Consider the following 21065-nt stretch of genomic DNA (forward strand, 5'->3'; position numbering starts at 1 on the left):
GTGAAGTGAAATAATTCTAGCTTGGAGAGTAAGTCCTTATAGCCATTTTTTGTTGATGTATGGGGTGTTAAGCTACATGTGTGCACTCTAACTGCATTTTAGTTATCTCTCCACGTGGATACTCCAAAAAACGTGACAAAGACAAATAATCAACAAACTTCTTTACAGTTTGATTTGATAGAGTAATTTTATATTTTTCTTGTGTTCAGCTTTTTAATTGTAGATCTATTATTTTTGGTTTGTATATTTGATTAACATTCTTTGTTTTTCATCCTTATCTTTTATGTCGGTTCTTGTCTTCGTAATTCTTTGGTTTAGGTCGGTTATCCTCTGGTGACTCTTCTTCTCTGTCTTGGTGATCCTAATGTTTTCCTCAATAACTTTGGCCCCCACATGGAGCAACTCTACAAGCATCTCAGAGTAAGTTTAACTATGCCACATACAGAACACAGGACAAGGAATATGGACATGTTTGTTCTTTCCTGTGTCCTTTATATCATCCTCATTTCCTTTTTAAGGAGTGGAAATCACATATATATTATTCCCTTTTCGCAAGTTCAGTATATGATTGACTGGTCTTTGTCATGCAGGACAAGAACCACCGTTTTATGGCCTTGGACTGTCTACATAGGGTTTTGAGGTTTTACTTGACTGTTCATGGGGATTCCCAGCCGCCAAATCGCGTGTGGGACTACCTAGACAGTGTGACCTCACAACTCCTAACTATTCTGAGGAAGGGAATACTTACCCAGGATGTTCAGCATGATAAAATCGTTGAGTTTTGTGTGACTATAGCAGAGCATAATCTTGATTTTGCCATGAACCACATGATATTGGAATTGCTGAAGCAAGACAGTCCAAGTGAAGCAAAGGTTATTGGTCTTCGTGCCTTACTTGCTATTGTTATGTCTCCTTCGAGCCAGCATGTTGGTCTAGAAATTCTCCATGGTGATTTATAATCTCTTTTGTAGCCTTTTAACTTCTGTATACATGCTCAATTTTTGGTCCTGGTAGAATTCATTTGATTTTGTCCTGTTGCATTGACAGGTCATGATATTGGCCACTACATTCCGAAAGTAAAGGCTGCAATTGAGGCGATTCTAAGGTCTTGTAACAGGATCTATAGTCAAGCTCTTCTTACTTCTTCAAGGACCACAATAGGTAATGTTTGTTCCCTTTTCTTTTTTGCTGTATGCAGAATCATTGAAATGAAATGACCATTTGTTGGAGATGCCCTCTTTTGTCTGCTGCACTTTTTGGTTTCTTAGTGATAGTTGGATAGAAGGTCTAGATTGTTTCCTGCTTCTCTACTTGTTTGGCTTTATTAGGTAATTCATTTATCTTGCTCTAGTTCATATTCTTGGTTATTGTTTTATTAAATATTCTCTCTTATTGCGACTGCTTTCAATTGGCTTTTGTTATTTGAAACGCGTCATAATAAGTGAACTTCTTGTTTCTCTAGATGCTGTAACAAAAGAAAAGTCACAAGGATATCTTTTCCGGTCAGTGCTGAAGTGCATACCCTATCTGATTGAAGAAGTTGGCCGAACTGATAAAATCACTGAAATAATACCTCAACATGGCATAAGTATTGATCCTGGTGTTCGTGAGGAAGCAGTACAGGTACTGAATCGGATAGTCAGATACCTTCCGCATCGCCGTTTTGCAGTTATGAGAGGAATGGCCAACTTCATCCTACGGCTTCCTGATGAGTTCCCTCTTCTCATTCAAACATCATTGGGACGCCTGTTAGAACTCATGCGTTTTTGGAGAGCTTGTCTATCCGATGATATGATAGAGTATGAAGCCCAAGAGGCAAAGCGCGTGCGGAGGAGTGATGGATTCAAGAAGTCTTCTGTTCATCACTCCGCAGAAGCAATTGACTTTCGTGCTTCAGAGATAGATGCAGTTGGTCTTATATTTCTGAGTTCTGTGGATAGTCAAATTAGGCATACAGCATTGGAGTTGCTTCGCTGTGTTCGTGCTTTAAGGAATGATATAAGAGAGATTTCTATGCATGAGCGGCCGGACCGTATGTTGAGAAATGAAGCTGAACCCATTTTTATAATTGATGTTTTAGAAGAGAATGGGGTCAGTTATACCTACGTTTTTTGTTTTTCTCCTTTTTCTTTTTTGCTAAGTCCATTTTTTTTAAGACCTATACAGCTTTTTTGTTTTGTCCTTCTGTTCTATTGTACTGCATCAAACTTTAACTTCGAGTTTTACAGGATGACATCGTTCAGAGCTGCTATTGGGATTCTGGTCGTCCATTTGATTTGAGGCGAGAATTTGAGGCAGTACCACCAGATGTGACACTTCAGTCCATTTTATTTGAAAGCCCTGATAAGAATAGATGGGCTCGATGTCTCAGTGAACTAGCCAAATATGCTGCTGACCTTTGCCCAAGCTCTGTTCAGGAAGCAAAGTAAGGTTCTAAAAAAGTGTGCTTGCGTAATGGGTATAACGAGTTTTTGCCAGATGTTATTTTCTTTACTTATTTAAATTTGTTTTCCGTTTGAGTAACAGGAAAGGTGCTGCTTATGTAACTTATATTAACTTATCCATTTTTTGGTGTTCTCTCTCTCTCTCTCTCTCAACAACTGTGGCTGTTAGAGACATGAAACCAAGAGAGAACATTTTAGCATACGATTTAACTTCTTTTTGTCGTTGATTTTATATATTTGAACCATCGTCAACAGCAGTAGTAAAGAAGTAAAAGTGTAACTCTCTTCTTCTGTCAAAAGCTGCCTCTGCATTGTTGCTCTTCTATTCTTATCTATTATGTTCAAGGTCATGTTTTTTGAATTGAAAGCTTCATACTCTCATACTGACTTGATCTTCATTCCAGGTTAGAGGTCATTCAGCGTCTTGCTCATATCACACCTGTTGAGTTAGGCGGCAAGGCCCATCAGTCACAAGATGCGGATTATAAGCTAGACCAGTGGCTTATGTATGCAATTTTTGCATGCTCATGTCCACCAGATAGTAGGGAAACTGGTGGATTATCGGCAACCAAAGATCTTTTCCATCTCATTTTTCCCTCACTGAAATCTGGATCTGAAGCCCAGTTAGTAAGTTCATACTACCAAGTAACTTGTGATTTGTGAACAAGATTTAGCATCTATGTTGTTGATCACACTGTTCTTCAAAGAGCGACAGTAAGATTCAAGGTAGGAGAGCTAGTTTTATACCTTAAGGATCAGCATGATTGGAGAATTAGAAAATCAAATTCGTACCTTTTTTTTTTATATCAGAAATTCGTACCTTTTTTCCCCAATGATGAAACTACTTTATGTAGAGGAACGGTTGCTGTTGACGACTTGGAATCAAACCACATTAATTTGTGAAGGTTTCAAAGTCAGCATTTATGTTGGTGGTCCCCTGTAGGTGAATTGGTGATGAAATTGATATATCTCAAATTGGGATGGCAAAATTGTTAAATCAGAAGTGAGGAAAGGAATCAGAAGACGAGAAAGTTAATTTTATGAAGTTTCAATGGAAGTTGGATGCAGATTTGTGTTTTTATGTTTTATCATGGGCTCATAAAGAAGAGGGAAAATGGAAAATGAAAATCCGTTTAGAACAGCTAGTCATAAATTTGTTCTGAGGCTGTGTTTTTTGAACTATGTCGGCATCTATTTGATGATGTGACAGCCATATGACTATTAAGAAGTTTTTATTCTCCATTTTTTATTGTGTTTTTTTGTGTTGGTTATGAATGAGTTTCTCTACCTTGTTTGCAGCATGCAGCCACCATGGCTCTTGGCCACTCACATCTTGAGGTATGCGAAATCATGTTCAGAGAGCTTGCAACTTTCATTGACGAGGTTTCTCTGGAAACTGACGGAAAACCAAAGTGGAAGGTATAGTAGATCATTAAATTCTGCCCCCTCCCCTCATCATAGTGAAGGTTTTACTTGCTGAGAGCATGTGTTTGCCAAGGAGCACAACACACAATCTTTCGTCAAACATAGGGCGCTCTTTGCCAATGTTGGTGTTGGTTGTATTTCCTTTTCATGGTAATACCAAAGACATCCTTGTTAAGTACCAATTGTCCCAAAAGCTTAAGTTTTGCAAGGAAATGGTCCCAAGAAGGTATAATTTCTATCTAGCACCCTCCTTCATATGCAACCTTATCTTGCATGTAGAGAGGCAAATATCCATACATGTTGTGATAGAATGCAAATGGGAGAAACATAATGCAAACGGGGAACAAAATGCAAATAGAGTGACTTGAACCCAAGACCTCTCCCAACGTGGGACCTCTCCCGATGTGGGCTCTGATGCCATGTTAAATTACCAATTGTCCCAAAAGCTTAAGTTGTTAGGAAATAGGCCCAACAATTTATATTAAGCTATCTAACACAGTAATAAACTTTGAGACAGCATAAAATGAGAAAGGATTTGGTTTGAACATTATTTGAAGGTATGGATACTGGTATATTTCATCTTTATGTCACCAGGAGCATCTGCTGTAATGTTGATTTTTGCTAATATGACGTCTTAGGGTGAATTAATCTTTGTATATGGTATTTTCTTTTCCTTTAATCTTTTTGTAACTGCATTTTGTGGGTTCTGCATTTTGGTGTTGAGCTAATGAAATATGTCTATGTCATGGATGTAGAGTCAAAAGGCTCGTCGTGAAGAACTCCGGATCCACATTGCTAATATATACCGCACTGTTGCTGAGAAAATCTGGCCTGGGATGCTAGGGCGCAAGCCAGTTTTTCGCCTTCATTGTTTAAAGTTCATTGAAGAAACAACTAGACAAATCATAGCTGCACAGGCTGAGAGCTTTCAAGAAATGCAACCCCTTCGTTATGCTCTTGCTTCTGTTCTAAGATCATTAGCCCCTGAATTTGTTGATTCGAAATCGGAAAAATTCGATCTAAGAACAAGAAAACGACTGTTTGATATTCTTCTGTCCTGGTCTGATGACACTGGTGGTACATGGAGTCAGGATGGCATCAGCGATTACCGACGTGAAGTTGAACGGTACAAATCCACTCAGCATGCTCGGTCAAAAGATTCTATAGACAAACTTACATTTGATAAAGAGATGAACGAACAAATTGAGGCAATCCAGTGGGCCTCCATGAATGCTATGGCTTCACTGTTGTATGGGCCTTGCTTTGATGACAATGCAAGGAAAATGAGTGGCCGAGTAATATTGTGGATTAATAGTTTGTTTATTGAGCCTGCCTCTAGGGCTCCGTTTGGTTATTCGCCAGCAGATCCAAGAACGCCATCGTACTCCAAATTTACAGGAGATGGAGGGCGTGGAGCTACTGGACGTGAGAGGCACAGGGGTGGCCACCTTCGTGTCTCCCTTGCTAAAATGGCCTTGAAGAATCTCCTCCTTACAAATTTGGACCTGTTTCCTGCTTGCATTGATCAGGTATATGTTGTCTTTCATTTGGTACCACACCACAATACGATTTTATGTACATGTACTCTTTTCATGTTTCTTTGATCTGCCATATCCCAAAAATGCAACTAGAGAAATCGTTCCATGGCCCAATCTATGTTGCGCGGACTCGCCCGAACCTGTGGAGTACCCATGTCGACATGATCCGACACGGTTGTGGGATGTGAGTCGGGTACGGCACCTTCAATCCGGATACGGCTGGGATGCTTAGATGCAGGAATCATCCATTTCGGACTTCGATCGCCCGATTCGTCTTCAATCGTCAGAGCTCCGGCGATGGAGGGCGTGGCCACCGGCAAGGAAGAAGAAGAGATCGATGTGTGAAAGCTGCCGTCATCGGAGGAGCAGCACATCATTGTTGTCGAACCTCCTGCTGAGAGAGAGAGAGAGAGAGAGAGAGAGAGAGAGAGAGAGAGAGAGAGAGAGAGAGAGTTTTGAATCTGATCTTTGACCGACATGTATTATGCATATACTATGTTTATATATATAAACTACACTAAGACCCTTATCGTTTATTAACATAACAGTTAACCCCCTCAAATTATTAACGAAACAATTATATAAAAAACATAAAAAACATTTATAATTTTAATAATTAGTTTTGTGCAAAGAAAATAATATTTTTATGAGATAATTTTCATATATTTATATAAACGGGGCGGTTTAATGGACAACTATTTGGACACCTAAAAAAACACCTCTTAGTTTCCGATCAAATTTTGATGATCTGAGCCGCTCAATGTGATCAGAACGTGATTTTAAGGGTATCCGCGAGAAATCAGCAAAAAAGAACGAAAAGGGCTTAATCTGAGCAGTTTTTAGCTTAAATTTAATGAACGGTTCAATTAAAAACTGCTTAAAACAAGCACTTCCCGGTCATTTTTTTTTTGCTAATTTCTCGCGGGCACCCTTAAAAATCATATTCTGCACACATTGAACGGTTCGGATCATAAAAATTTGATCGGGAACTATGTGATTGAGATTTGGGGTGTTTTTTTAGGTGTCTAAGTAGTTGTCCATTGAACCGCCCCGTTATATAAATAATATAAATATATTTATTTATATATAACTATTCAGCGAATCCCTGCACCCGTGTCCAAATTCGGATACATATCCCCGAATCCTCTATTTTCAGCTTTGACGTGTCCGACCCTTGGATATGTACCTGCACCCGATTCCTGTACCCGAGTCCGAGCAACATAGGGCCCAATGAAGTGTGATGATTTGACGGGTGAACTATTTGAAACAAAAAGTATCACTTTGTTTCCATTGCTATTTAATGTTTTGAGTGGGTTCACATTCTGGTATCCTATTTGTTGCACCCTTAAATTATGTACAAAAACCCTTCTTTTGGAACATCTGGAAAGAAAGAGAGGGAGGTAAAACAAGAGATAATGCTAGAGAAATTTGATTATTTACTCTGTCTTCACTTTGCAAATTTAAAAAAAAGTTGAAATGATAAAGAAATTAGCTTTTCTTGTTTGATTCGAAAGAGAAATATAAAGGAAAGGAAAAAGGTAAATTAGTAGTAATAGAAATGAAAAAGTAGAGGAATCAAGGAAACTGTGAAGAAAACAACTTCTGTTTAATTTCTCGTCATTTTCTCTCTCTCATAGTGTAGGAACCGAACATAGAGGAGAAGGGAAATAATTTATCTTCTCTTTCTTTCCCTCAGTTCCGAAATCGCTCTTAGGGTAATGTAACGCCACCGGCCTAAGTAACATTGAGATTGTAAGAACCTGCGCGATTGCCGTACTTCATTGACAATGCTGTGATTCTTTTTCCCATTTAAGTTCCAATTTCTATATATTTGTCCAGACTAACTTAAAATATTTGTCTTTGTTCTTTCTCAGTGCTACTACTCTGATGCTGCCATAGCCGATGGCTACTTCAGTGTACTTGCAGAAGTCTACATGCGTCAAGAGATTCCCAAATGTGAGATTCAGAGATTATTAAGTCTGATTCTCTACAAGGTGGTGGACCCATCTAGACAAATTCGTGACGATGCTCTTCAGATGCTTGAGACGCTTTCTGTCCGTGAGTGGGCTGAGGACGGTATTGAAGGCTCAGGGAGTTATCGGGCTGCTGTTGTTGGAAATCTCCCCGACTCCTACCAACAATTCCAGTACAAACTCTCTTGCAAACTTGCTAAAGATCACCCGGAGCTGAGTCAGCTCCTTTGTGAAGAAATCATGCAGAGACAGTTGGACGCAGTTGACATAATCGCACAGCATCAGGTTCTGACTTGTATGGCTCCTTGGATTGAGAACCTCAATTTCTGGAAACTCAAGGATTCAGGTTGGAGCGAGAGATTACTAAAAAGCCTTTATTACGTAACGTGGAGACATGGTGACCAATTCCCTGATGAAATAGAGAAGCTTTGGAGCACAATTGCTAGTAAACCTAGAAACATCAGCCCGGTTCTGGATTTCTTGATCACAAAAGGGATCGAGGATTGTGATTCGAATGCATCAGCTGAAATTAGTGGTGCATTCGCTACATATTTCTCAGTTGCTAAAAGGGTGAGTTTATATTTAGCTCGAATTTGTCCGCAACGAACGATTGATCACCTGGTTTTTCAACTATCTCAGCAGATTGAGGATAGTGTGGAACCCCTTAGGCCCACGGCAAATAAATCCGATGCTAATGGAAATTTCGTGTTGGAATTCTCTCAGGGGCCCGCAGTGGCCCAAATCTCGTCGGTTTTGGACATCCAGCCGCACATGTCTCCTTTACTCGTCCGCGGATCTCTTGATGGCCCACTTAGGAACACTAGTGGGAGCTTGAGCTGGAGAACGGCAGCAGTCGGAGGCCGAAGTGCGTCGGGCCCACTGAGCCCAATGCCACCTGAGTTGAACATCGTTCCTGTAAGTACGGGCCGATCAGGTCAGCTCCTTCCGGCTTTGGTAAACATGTCGGGCCCGCTAATGGGAGTAAGAAGCTCAACAGGGAGCTTAAGAAGTCGCCATGTTTCTCGAGATAGCGGAGACTACCTTATAGACACTCCAAACTCGGGGGAAGATGGGTTGCACCCGGCTGGTGGAGCCCTTGGAGTTAGCGCAAAAGACCTTCAATCGGCATTACAGGGGCATCAACAACACTCTCTCACTCACGCCGATATAGCGTTGATTCTACTCGCAGAAATTGCTTATGAAAATGATGAGGACTTCCGGCAGCACTTGCCGTTGCTTTTTCACGTAACCTTTGTTTCTATGGACAGTTCTGAAGATATAGTGCTGGAGCATTGCCAGCATCTCCTTGTCAACCTTCTCTATTCGCTCGCAGGCCGCCACCTGGAATTATACGAGGTTGAAAATAATGACGGAGAGAACAAGCAACAGGTGGTGAGTCTAATCAAGTACGTCCAGTCAAAGCGAGGGAGCATGATGTGGGAGAATGAGGACCCCACGGTTGTAAGACCTGAGCTCCCTAGTGCGGCACTATTGTCCGCCCTAGTTCAGAGCATGGTTGATGCCATTTTTTTCCAGGGAGACCTCCGCGAGACTTGGGGTGCAGAGGCGCTTAGGTGGGCCATGGAGTGCACGTCGCGACACCTGGCATGCCGGTCCCACCAGATTTACCGCGCGCTCCGGCCCCATGTCACCAGTGACGCTTGCGTATCCCTCCTCCGTTGCCTCCACCGGTGTTTAGGAAATCCGGTGCCCGCTGTTTTGGGATTCATCATGGAAATTCTGTTGACTTTGCAAGTGATGGTGGAAAATATGGAGCCCGAAAAAGTAATCCTCTACCCCCAGCTCTTCTGGGGTTGCGTAGCAATGATGCACACCGATTTTGTTCATGTTTATTGCCAGGTACTTGAACTCTTCTCTCGCGTGATCGACCGTTTGTCGTTTCGTGACAGAACGACAGAAAATGTCCTCCTCTCTAGCATGCCAAGAGATGAGCTTGACACCGGTGTCAGTGACAGTACTGAGTTTCAGCGGTTGGAATCGAGGAATGTCATTGAGCCCTTACCTTCAAATGGAAAGGTGCCCACTTTTGAAGGAGTTCAACCACTTGTCCTTAAAGGGCTCATGTCGACCGTTAGTCATGGCATGTCCATTGAGGTTTTGTCACGGATCACGGTTCACTCTTGTGATTCGATATTCGGTGACGCGGAGACACGATTATTGATGCATATCACAGGATTACTTCCCTGGCTCTGCTTGCAGCTTTCTCAAGATGCCAGTCTGGTGGGGCCCACTTCGCCACTTCAGCAGCAACACCAGAAGGCCTGCTCCGTTGCATCCAACCTATCGATCTGGTGCCGCGCAAAATCGCTGGACGAAATGGCCGCTGTTTTCACAGCTTATTCCCGCGGTGAAGTCAAGAGTATAGACAACTTGCTTGCTTGTGTGTCGCCTTTGTTGTGCAATGCGTGGTTTCCAAAGCACTCGGCTCTTGCTTTTGGGCATTTGCTGCGACTTCTGGAGAAAGGGCCTGTTGAATATCAGCGTGTAATACTTCTAATGCTAAAGGCATTGCTTCAGCACACTCCCATGGATGCAGCTCAGAGTCCCCATATGTATGCAATTGTGTCTCAGCTAGTTGAGAGCACTTTGTGTTGGGAAGCACTTAGTGTGTTGGAAGCACTTTTGCAAAGCTGCGGGTCATTGACAGGTAGTCATCCACACGATCCCAGTTCGTTCGAGAATAATGGGCATGTTGGGACCGATGAGAAGCTGCTTGTACCTCAAAGCTCGTTTAAGGCTAGGAGTGGACCGTTACAGTTTGCAATGGGACCTGCGTTTGGAGGAGGTACAATCCCGGCTGCGCAGGGCGGTGCGAGTGAGTCAGCGATGTCGGCCAGGGAGACAGCTTTGCAGAATACACGACTAATACTTGGGCGGGTCCTTGACGGCTGCGCGCTTGGGAGGAGGAGAGATTACAGGAAACTGGTGCCTTTTGTGACCACTATTGGAAATCCCTAACGTATAATTCTCGTATCTTTCTTTTGGTTTTTACTTAGTTTTTTTTTTTTTTTGTTGGGTGGAAAGCCTGAAGGGTTGGGGTGGTTTGATCATAGGTAATATATTGTAGTTAATTGTTTTAGCTTGTTGTATAGTGGTTTAGTATTTGGAACAGTATGCTCCCCCAACCCACAGATGGTCAATAGCTTGTAGCAATTGTACCATTTTCTGTAAATTATTAATTCCTTTGGTGTTGTAAAAGTGACTTTTGGGATTTTTTTAACTGATAGCATAATGTCATCAAATCCTTCCTGCTGAAAGAAGTCTTGCTTTGGTGATCTGATCAAGCTACATTGGAGCACCTTCAATTATCATGAACAATGCCCCTAATGTTGCTTGAAATTTTGGGAAGATTTCGTGCAATTCTGAACTTTCTGAACAAATACTTGTCTCAAAATTCTCAGTATGCCAACTTTTGTAAGAAAGGAACTTAGATTTGTAGAAAAAAAAGAAGCAGAAAAAGCTAATATACATTGTAGAAGGGGAAGTGTTAAAAGCATCCAACTTGATCGATTGATTGATGGGCCGGTGTTGATTTCACTCGCCTTTGCTTTGTTTTGTTGTATTTTGTTTTCATATTAATATAATAACTGGGATGTTCTTTTGCAATAAAAAGAAAAAAACCTTGACAAATCTACGTACTAATTTTGGTAAGCAATCAATGATTGTCTTTAGTCGATGGATCAATTGAGATGCATAGAAGATGACTTAGACATCCTGAATTAAAAAGTTTCTTATATTCTCCCCATGTGCACCCTTCACAAGCAAGGGAAATGCTTCAAATGATACACCACAACATAAAAGAGAACTTATGACAAACAAAAGAGCAAATGTCGAAAAGCAAGCTTTGATAGCTGTAAAGTATCCAATTCAAAATGAATTGCCAGACAATGGAGAGGCTGTTCAACCTGATGTACTCGTTTCAAATGTGATAATTAATACAACATCTAACAGCGGCTAGATTACCATAACACTTCCTAGTTTTTTTTTTTAAATAAAAAAACTCAGGTATCCGTATCAGTTTACGCGCACTTCGACCAATCCTGGGGGTCAATTCCATAGGCCACTTGAGGGGAGCACAATAAAAGTCGGAGCAAGATGTCCTGGTGAGCTTATGCGCACCTTGAATAATCATAGGGCCCAATCCCACCGTTCACTTGCGGGAAATCCAATTAAAATCGGAGCAATTACTCTGTACGGACTAGTTTCAAAGGAGTTAATCGCACATGTGAAGTTTCGAATCTTAGACCTGAGGGAGCAAACCCTTCCTAGTTAATAAGGTAAATTTCATCAGGCAGTTCGGAGGCTCAACTAAGAATTCAAAGCTCAGCCTCCCATAACACCAAAAGCGAAATAGGATGAGAGAGAAGGAAAAGAAACAGATTGCAGATAAGGAAATCAAATGATACCCTTCGATATACGCTTGTATATCTTCATAATTCCAGTCCACAAATCATCATTAAATTTCACAAACTATACAATACAATTTAATACTCGAAGAGCGATATCTATCTATATATAGTCTACAACAGATATAAACACCCGGCTACACTTCTACCGAAGCAACCCAACTGCAAAATCTAGCAGCTGCTTTCGTCTTATTCAAACTCAACCCCCCATCAGACTTCTCCTAATCTCAATTCCAAAGCATCCCGTGTTCTTGGCGTTTCCGCAGGAAGAGATGCAACACGGACCACGCCTTAGATTGCTGCCAACACGGGAGTTTATTCGCGTGGTGATACATTCTTGAACAAGGCATACGCATCACTGTATATAGCCACCAGGTTCGAGAACAGCGCAAGGACAATCATGATGATGCATAAGATCTTGTCCTTGTTCGTTGCTATGCCGTGACGATCCCTGAAGCAGCATGCAACATTAATTTAGTGACATGCATGCATAGGTTAGTAGTAACTAAAGTTCTGGATTCTGATTTCTGAGTATAGTTTCTCCTTAAATATCCGTAACTGAAGAACATCAAACCATCAGAACACATCCAGACAAAACATATAAACTAAGAAAAATTGGTGGGGTGGCTTGAATTTAGTGGCCCATACACAATTTATGTAAGCGTTTTAACATAGGATTTTCATCTTCTCTAGTGTAACCATCTAGGTACACGGTAGCTACGACAGAAACGATGCCTAAGATCCTGAACTCTAGCAGCATTTCTTGGAAAATCTACAACCACATATCATTTCGAAAATGGCTTTATCACAGTAATGAATTTCTTTGATTCTTAAAAAAAAGTGTATGATGCAGATGACGGCTTGGATTCCCAAATCAACTTCCCATCGCGAAGGTATTTAGAGTGAAGCACCCGAGCCCATAATGAATTTCTTTACTTGCATGCTTTAAATTGTGCATGGTTCCTCGGATACATGGAGCATTGAAACAGGTCCTAGGGTGCTTCATGAGTTCTTTCAAAATCGAACAATAATAATCTTTCATACTATTCCTAGTGCTGTTATTGCCTGCAATACTCAAATGGATAACACTTCTAAGGTAGTCTTCCTCTTCCAAAACAGTCACGAAACCCGAGTGTGAAAATTCTCCTTCTCCTACTACAAATCCCATAGAAAAAGTCCACTGATCTTACCATAGGTCATTCATATCCAATATAACCGTGGTTTTGTTTTCTCAACGAATTAAAACCTTCACATTCAAACTCGAAAACCTATAATAACAAACTCTATAGCTAATTGCAGCAGGGACAAAGTAGCTTACCTGACAGTAATGGCAGCAGGAAAGATGAAGCCAATGCAAACTGCAGCAGTTGCTCCCGTGAATTGGAAAGCAACCCAAATGCTGGGTATGAAATTTGCACCAAAAAAGATTAGAGTAACAAGCCCAATGGTGATCAATGCAAATCTCAAGTTGTCTAATACCAAAGGCATAGCAGAGGGAAAGAGAAGGCCATCCAGGTTTAACCGTAATGGATAGAAGACAATGGGAAACACAAGCATGAGGTGGCCCACATAGCTAACGCGAACAACATCATTAAGGAGAGAGCCATATGGAATGCCAAGGTTGGCATCAAAGTTGGCAAGCACGTCATCAAGAGTTGCATCACCAAATAGGAGAAACCCAAATAGGCTTATCATTACATACACAGTTGCGCATAGAGCAAGTGAGGATCGCACAACCCCTTTGATCTGGGTATTGTCTTCAAGTTCATTGTCTATTGAGTGAACTGCAAAATTATCGTGTTCCCACAAACTTCAGTCCATTATTTAATCATTTCATAAAAGGCGACACTACTTCGTTTCCAAGCGGATTTGAATCTCAACCCTATCCTTGCAATATAAATAGATTGAATAGACTTTTTAGCTCAATATTACTTCAAAATCGCCAATTCTGAGTTAGAAATTGCATTTAATTAACTTCTCTCTTAATGTAACAATAACCCAAATTAAAAAAATGGAGAATGCAAATAGTCCTCCGTCATATGTGTTGCTACAATATAGAAATTCAGACTATTAGCTTGATAGTGGCTACATACTGTTGGGTCCATTCCCCAATAGCTCAAGCTATTTTCTGTAATTGTAAACTGTTGCTCGCGTTGGTGCACCTTGTTCAAATTAAGCCTCATTGTCTTTCCACTTGAGACTTTCGCATCCCAGGGAAGTGATGACTTGATGTACAGAATTCTTATTGTGTTTCAAAGAAGTTAATTATTTCCATATTCATGGCGCTGAATTCAAAATGATAATAACAACATGCTCCGGATCAAAACCTTGAAAATCTAAGTAGCAAGATGCTCAGACAATCGTACAAAGGAAAAGTCAGTCAGTGTACCGTTGTAATGGCAGATGTATGCAGTGACAAGAACAGGGACTACAGTGAAGAGGTTCAAGAATGATGTCAAATCAGTAACATTAGGAAGCAATCTGGGCATCGAAATGCTTCCATTTATCAACTTGATAAGGGTGATTCCCACGGTAATAACAAGGAACACAACCGCCAGCCCAACTGATATGCCAGATGTGATTTTTAACGAATCTGCAAGCAAGAAAACAACACATATGATGACAATTGACCACACTCAGAACAAAACATAGTAGGTAAAAGTAAGATAAAATTCACAACGGCTATATTTAGCAAATGAGAAAACGCCCCTTTGGTTGGAGCGTTTTGCTAAAATCAATCAAGATGGCATACCCACAGGCCACAATAATGACAGGACCCATGTAATCCCAAACCAATGGGGGTATGGGCAGAGAAGACTTGAGACAGATCTGGCAGTATATGCACAACAATACCCAATAACTATTCTCAGGGGTTATAGTGTTTGTTATTAGTGAGTGAGGGTGTTATTGTCATTTGTATTCACTCGAAATGACCACCCTAAACACTTTACTTCTTCTAATTATCAACTATAAACTACAAGAATATGTCACATAAATCTACCAGGATGTTGGAATGGCATACAAGATTTCTAGAATAAACATACATAATAAGAAGACCACGTAAACTGAAAGGTTACACTTTCCCCCCTGTGTCTAATTCAAGCAACTGTAATAACTATTTTTGCAGCTCTTTCTTGGGTAAGTGAACCTTCTGAGACCTATGAAACGCAAGGAGTAATTAATGGGTTATCACTTAGAAGACGAAATATATTCTAGACTCATGAAAGTCCCTGCCTGAATTAGACCAATGAAACAATTAATTCAGCTTTAGGTGGTTAATTATGATATCAAACGTGTTTAAGAAAAGAAATAGCAGCCCATACAGTACCTAGAGCTAGCTAACAAAGTCAATGGAAACAAAAGTACTGACCTATACGCTTCAAGCATGCCAATGGAGCAAATACAACAAGGGTTGTGACTAAAAGAACAAAGCCACGTCCATTCCACCAGTGGACTCCAAACCAGCCTTCTAAAACACCAGCATGGTGAATTCCACTTGATGTCGTTCCAGAAAGCACATCACCTTCAAAAACATGATTAGGGAGAAACATTCCCTGAACTAATTAGAACCGTTCAATCAACTGGGTACCAGAAATCACACACGAATTAATAGACTATCTATACCCTTCACCGAGTAGTTACCATAGTTGTCTGGTTGTAGTTTTCAGAATAAGTAGTGCATTTTCCAGAAATTGTTTTTCAAAACAATAAAAATCAATGAAATCGTGTTCATTTTTTAGCAGAAACTTTCAAGAAAACAAAAACATGCTCTTGATTAGGCAGAGGTTTGTATTTTATGAAATCTTTATAAAACGATCCTAATAAAGTATACCGAACAAGTTTTTTCTGTTCTCTGAAAAAGAAAGACCTAAATTAGATTATGAAAAACTGCAAATTAAAAGGAGATTCTCTAAAATGTCTTATCTTACCTATAATGATCATATACACAATAAGTACACCAATGTTGTTGACCAAAATACATATTTGCAGACAAATCTTCCCACACTTTCCAAAGGCTTCTCCCATGACACCACCATAAGAAGTTGCTTTTGCAGCCCTACTAAATCTAAGCAGTAGCTCAATTGAAGCTTCTGCAAGGAAAGCCATGAAGATGATCATTGCAATCCCAAGAACAAGACCCAATGCTTTCATAGTTGCAGGCAAGGCCATGATTCCAGCACCAACAATTGTGGTCGACAAATTAAACACTGCCCCAGTGAAGGAAGCCCCATCAAACTCTTCACAGCCACCATGTTCCTCTTGCTTAGTAGGCAAGAGAGGCACTTTCTCATCAAGTCGGTCGCTCTTTCGTACCTTCTTATGTTTCGGTGGCTTGAGGCTTCCGATGGTCATCCTCAACTTACTTAATTAAACACCCAAGTAAAACTAGCACTACGAGTATATGTGAAAGAGCTCAAATTTCTTGAATTTTGTTCCCCAGGAAATCTGTACCAAAGACAGGGGAAAAACTCTTACGATTCATCTATTAAACCACAAGATGTTACGAGATTGGTACTAAAAATCCAACATAGTGAAAGTTTCAAACAGTTCTTGATCGAAAATCGATAAATAATTAATACTATAACAAATCCACTGATTACTGAACATATGACTTTTCGGATCAAACACGAAGGTATACAAATCCAAAACCAAACCACCAAAAATTGAAAAGCCTGGTTTGCTGCAAGAAGGGGCTAAAGTTAAAAGTACTCGAAACATTTCCTACGAGTAGAAACTGGCAAAACCAGATCCTAACTGTTGAGCAATGAACCAAATCACACAAACACGATAACAATGAAACAAACCATCACTAGAAGAAATTACTATGTGTATACACATGATAGGCAAACTTGCCTATGTTCAACGCTCATACCAGCTTTGGTAATAGTACTCCATCTGTCCCCAATTATTAGTCTCTTTTGAGAGCCGTGCCAACAGTTGGACCAAAAATGATGTATATTCGTCCAGAATTTTTCAATATTTTTTACGCTAACTGAGATCTTTTGAACTGTGTTAAAAAGTTGTTACAAGGATATGCTTTTTTTTTTTATCCGAACATTAGCACGGCTCCCAAAACAGACTAACAATCAGAGACGGAGGAAGTATCAATAAAGAAGAAGGGTAGAACCTACTGTAATACCCTTAGCCAGCTAAGTTTGATCCGCAAATGCCTCGTGAGGTATCCAGTACTAATCCGTCTCCACAAACCCAACATCTAAATCTACTAAAGCAAATGAAAATCAATGGAACCATTTCATTACTATGATTGCGACAAAAACCCAAAAAGCACATGAAAATCAGAAGCTACAAAAAAAAAAAAAAAACCCAAAAAGCACAACTAAACCACAAAAAAGCTGTACATATCTACCTGAAATTATGCGAAAGAAACTATCAAGAAAACAGTTCAATTAAAAGAAGGTAGTCCCAGAAATGAAAAGGTCCAATCGAGCTCTGAAATCACAAGAACAATCAAAAGATGACGATTCCAGTCAAACCCACAAAAAATTTACAGATACAGAGAACGACCCAGATCGAATATTGTTGTTTCCTTGTGAATTCTGGAGCTTTGGCTCCAAGTATATAAAGAAAGGAGGACAAAAAGCCTTACCCAAAAAAAAAAAAAGAGGACAAAAAGATGGTAAAAGCTTCACGTAATGTACTACTACTAATAACCTATGACTTGAATACGTACTGTTTAGATATACGATTTGACTGGAGAGAAGACGCCAACTGATGACGCGGTGACAGAGACCTGAAATTCAGGTGGAACTATTGGGTTAGATTCAAACGCGGCGGCCCGACAATGAGAAGATAAGGAATACAACTATACAAGTAGAAGACGGTGAAATTATCCAATGGTTCAGGAGCACCGTATGTTCTGATTACTTCACAATCATATATTCACGAATCCACGACTGAGTTTATGGAAGTACATTTTGCATCCCTACATTTTGCATATAATGTCACTTTGCCCCTCACACTTTCAATTTTACTTGTCAAAACCTCACACTTTTGTTAGGGTCAGTGATACTAGGATGAAATATTTCACCATCGTAAAAGTTGATATAATCTAAAATTTGAAGACGCAACTATCCTCCCTCGTCTCTCATCCGTTCAACCTCTTTTAAAAATTCAAGTGGAATAGTTCTCTCTTTAACAAGTTTAGAAATACTTTTTCAAGTAACCTTGCACCTCTTTTGCAACAAGTCACCATATATTAACTGCAAAAGGTTGACCTGGTGGTGAAGGCTTGAGAGTAAGGGGATTGCTCTCTCCTAAGATATCAGGTTTGAAATCCCTTAGGTCCTATTAACTCTTTTGGAGTCAGTCTATGCAGAGCTTTACTTTAGCTTTAATTGAAACTTCCGCAAGCAGATGATTGGATTGTTCCCCCAAAATTAATCGAGGTGCGCAAAAGCTAGCTCGGACACTTAAGTTATTAAAAATAAAACAAGTCACCATATGTTTTATGAAAAAAAATATTTATACATTTTTTTAGTACAACAACTATATTCTTTTATTTAAATTAATAATTATAAAAAAATAACCACGTAACTTTTTTTTTGTTTGGATTTAGTTATCAAAAACTCAGCATACCAACCTATGAATTATGGGTTTGAGTCAGAGAATAGTCGCTCTATACTATCACATATAAGTTTCGTAAGCCTATTAACAGAGTCTAACCTTTTGTAAATAAAAAGGTTACTTCTTAAGTATAACGTTTATTTTATTTTATTTTTTTGTGAAAAAGAAAAGTGACCATATAAAAGAAATTTGTGCTACATTTTTGTATGTGAGTACACTCTAAAATTTATGTTTTAGTGCTTCAAAATACACGCAATATATATAAAAAATGGAGTGTGCAAATTTATTTCCTAAAGGGAAATGATCATATAACTTTTCTCTGCAAAAAAAATATGTCCACACTTTTTAGTTTTAGTATTAAAATATTTTTATATGATGGCGGAATTACTTAAACCTAGGACCACTGAAATGAGTTTTTCCCCAATGGAAACTAACAGGGGGACATTAATACTTGACTAAAAGCGTGGGGGCTTGATAAGTGAAATTGAAAATGTTAGAGGCAAAGTGATTTATTTCAGAGTTGTTCTACGCATCAAGATCTCCAACGGTCCATATCACATAGCTCAAGTATCACACGTTTGAGCTAGAGATGAGCCAATATAGTGAATACAACAGCCAGTTATTTGGGGCATAGCGGGACCCGCTGCCATTGGACATAAGCTTAAAGGTAGTACTTCCTTCGTCATTTTTAAGGCTCTAGCTTCGTAACTTTAATTTATCAAGGAGACACTCACTTTGTTTGATTTGCATTTTTGAAAGTTATTTTTGATGTAATGAGTGGAGAGAGATAGAGAGGAAAAAGTATTGAGAAACGTGTAAAAAGAAAAAATGAGATGAGATAAGTTGTGAACCAAACAAGGTGATTATCATTAACCTTTCAGATCAATTTTTATCTTCACTTTCTCTCCTTACCTTTTATAAAGACACCATCATTTCACTTTTATTTACTAATTTTTCAAAATAGAATTTATTTTTTAGGAGCAAAATGAAAAATATACCAATTTTTACTTATTAACTTTACAAAATGGACACTAGGGACAACCCAAAATAAAATATTGGATTCTAAAAAAGGAACTGAGAAAGAGAGAGTAGTATTATATTCATGCTCCCCATACAAACTTCGGAAAATAAAATAATGGGTTTAGATGTAGTAGGGAAAAATTACTACTTCCTTATGTATGTACATGTATGTTTTGCAATATAAGAACACTGTGACTATGTTTTTCTCGAAGAATATATTGTTCTTTAGATTTCATGAGATTGCGTGCCATTTTAGATAGCTTTATATTTTTCGATTCATACAATTTTATATGTGTTTTGAAAATTTTGTTTAATAAAATCAATTAAAATCTATCAAACAATATCCATATCGTACATCTTTTTAATATTTACATTGAAAGATATAAATAATTAAAAATGACACGCTGTCCCAAAAGAGTCCAACTTTTTGAGACGAAGGGGGAGGGAGTAGCTCCGTCACTGCTTGAATGTAATTTATTATTAAAAGAAGTTTTCTGTTTTTGTTTGGTTGTGTATTACTGCTTAAGTACTTTATTGGGATTATATTAGCCATACAAAATACAGACCAATTGGTTGGTTTGTCCGTTTGTGGTATACAATCTTAATGGCCACTAAAGCACGCCACGCCAATTAAAAGTACCTTAATTGCTCCATCAGATCATGCAAATCACAATTTATTACATTAAAACAAACTTGTGGTTATGGTAATGAGACAACTCCAAAGCTGCAACATTGCCTTATGAGTTACTATACTGCCTAACAAATTTATGGTGGAAAAACAACTAGAACAAGATACAATTTGAATCAGAAAAGAACCGAATCGAACCCGAAAGTGACATATGAAACTGAAAATGTATGCGCGAGCCAAACGTTCCTGAACCATCAGCTCAATAGTCACACCACATATCTTTCTTCCAGTAGTAAAAGCATATCATGTTTACCCAGGACATAAATCTATACCTGATTAAGTTCGCCGGTTAGAGTTAACTCAAAAGCTTTTGGGTGCCATAGTGAAAGCTTCCCTAAACTTTACATTTCTATATGATACATAACACAATGCCTCAATCAAACAATCGTGCAACAACCGGAGGTTCCATGAACAGCAACACAGGAAAAAAAAAAAAAAACATAGAACAAGTAAAAACGTGAATTTAACCGATACCCTAGAGCAGGAAAAATTCTCGTCAATGGTTAAAAACAAATGCTGGGTTAGTAAATTGAATTAGACGTAGCAAACGCGCAGGTATTTTTCAAATAAAAGTACATTTACTGGCTACTGTGTTTCAAGGAAACGATACGACTGAAAGTAAAGCTATTCATCATGGTCCAACACTGGATATTTTTATCGGCGATGCGACAGAAAAAAATACCAAAAAAAAAACAAAATGACACAAGTTTTTGAGAATGTTTTTTCTCTTTGCACGGTTTTCAATAAACTATTCTATCTTTCTTTCCACTCATTATATCAAATTTTTTCTCTCAAACCAAACAAAGTGATTAATATTACAATTATAATACAAGCCACCGTGTGCATCTAATACAGCTGAAAAAGACTTATTGTACATGAATGAGACAAATAACACATACAAATCAAATGAAGGTTAAACCAACGATAAATTGATTAGACGGGAAACTATTGAATTTACATATGTG

At 39.1% G+C, this 21065-nt stretch overlaps 2 protein-coding genes across 4 annotated transcripts in view; one reads left to right on the forward strand and one right to left on the reverse strand.

The window, feature by feature from the left end:
• Positions 1 to 10658, forward strand: part of LOC131304552 (uncharacterized) — a 20304-nt gene extending 9646 nt beyond the window's left edge. For both annotated transcript variants that reach the window (XM_058331818.1, XM_058331819.1), the window contains 9 exons: positions 319 to 420; positions 591 to 948; positions 1048 to 1161; positions 1463 to 2091; positions 2229 to 2425; positions 2849 to 3071; positions 3744 to 3863; positions 4625 to 5398; positions 7282 to 10658. In XM_058331818.1, coding sequence (XP_058187801.1) covers positions 319 to 420; positions 591 to 948; positions 1048 to 1161; positions 1463 to 2091; positions 2229 to 2425; positions 2849 to 3071; positions 3744 to 3863; positions 4625 to 5398; positions 7282 to 10359 — 5595 coding nt within the window. In that variant the 3' untranslated portion in view covers positions 10360 to 10658. The remainder of the gene's footprint in view (positions 1 to 318; positions 421 to 590; positions 949 to 1047; positions 1162 to 1462; positions 2092 to 2228; positions 2426 to 2848; positions 3072 to 3743; positions 3864 to 4624; positions 5399 to 7281) is intronic.
• Positions 10659 to 11781: 1123 nt separating this feature from the next.
• Positions 11782 to 17675, reverse strand: LOC131304553 (amino acid transporter AVT6A-like). 2 transcript variants are annotated; one of them, XM_058331821.1, is made up of 6 exons: positions 17500 to 17675; positions 15737 to 16253; positions 15178 to 15330; positions 14197 to 14400; positions 13126 to 13591; positions 11782 to 12258 (listed from the first exon to the last, which is right to left on the reverse strand). In XM_058331821.1, the coding sequence occupies exons 2-6, from the start codon at positions 16158 to 16160 to the stop codon at positions 12123 to 12125; spliced, it is 1383 nt and encodes a 460-aa protein (XP_058187804.1). In that variant the 5' UTR covers positions 16161 to 16253; positions 17500 to 17675; the 3' UTR covers positions 11782 to 12122. The 2 variants fall into 2 exon arrangements, with proteins under 2 accessions (XP_058187804.1, XP_058187803.1); XM_058331820.1 differs by lacking the exon at positions 17500 to 17675 and adding an exon at positions 17176 to 17447.
• Positions 17676 to 21065: the final 3390 nt, after the last annotated feature.

Source organism: Rhododendron vialii, chromosome 10a (genome assembly GCF_030253575.1).
Source record: "Rhododendron vialii isolate Sample 1 chromosome 10a, ASM3025357v1".
In the NCBI taxonomy this organism is placed as follows: Eukaryota; Viridiplantae; Streptophyta; class Magnoliopsida; order Ericales; family Ericaceae; genus Rhododendron; species Rhododendron vialii.

What these genes read in the sequence shown, in the direction of transcription:
- LOC131304553 (XM_058331821.1), bottom strand. Translation starts at nt 16,160, where the DNA reads ATGACCATCGGAAGCCTCAAGCCACCGAAACATAAGAAGGTACGAAAG. An exon ending in TGTGTATATGATCATTATAG is followed by an intron (nt 15,331 to 15,736) that starts GTAAGATAAGAC and finishes ATGTTTTTGAAG; the next exon opens with GTGATGTGCTTTCTGGAACG. An exon ending in GGCATGCTTGAAGCGTATAG is followed by an intron (nt 14,401 to 15,177) that starts GTCAGTACTTTT and finishes TCTTGCTTGCAG; the next exon opens with ATTCGTTAAAAATCACATCT.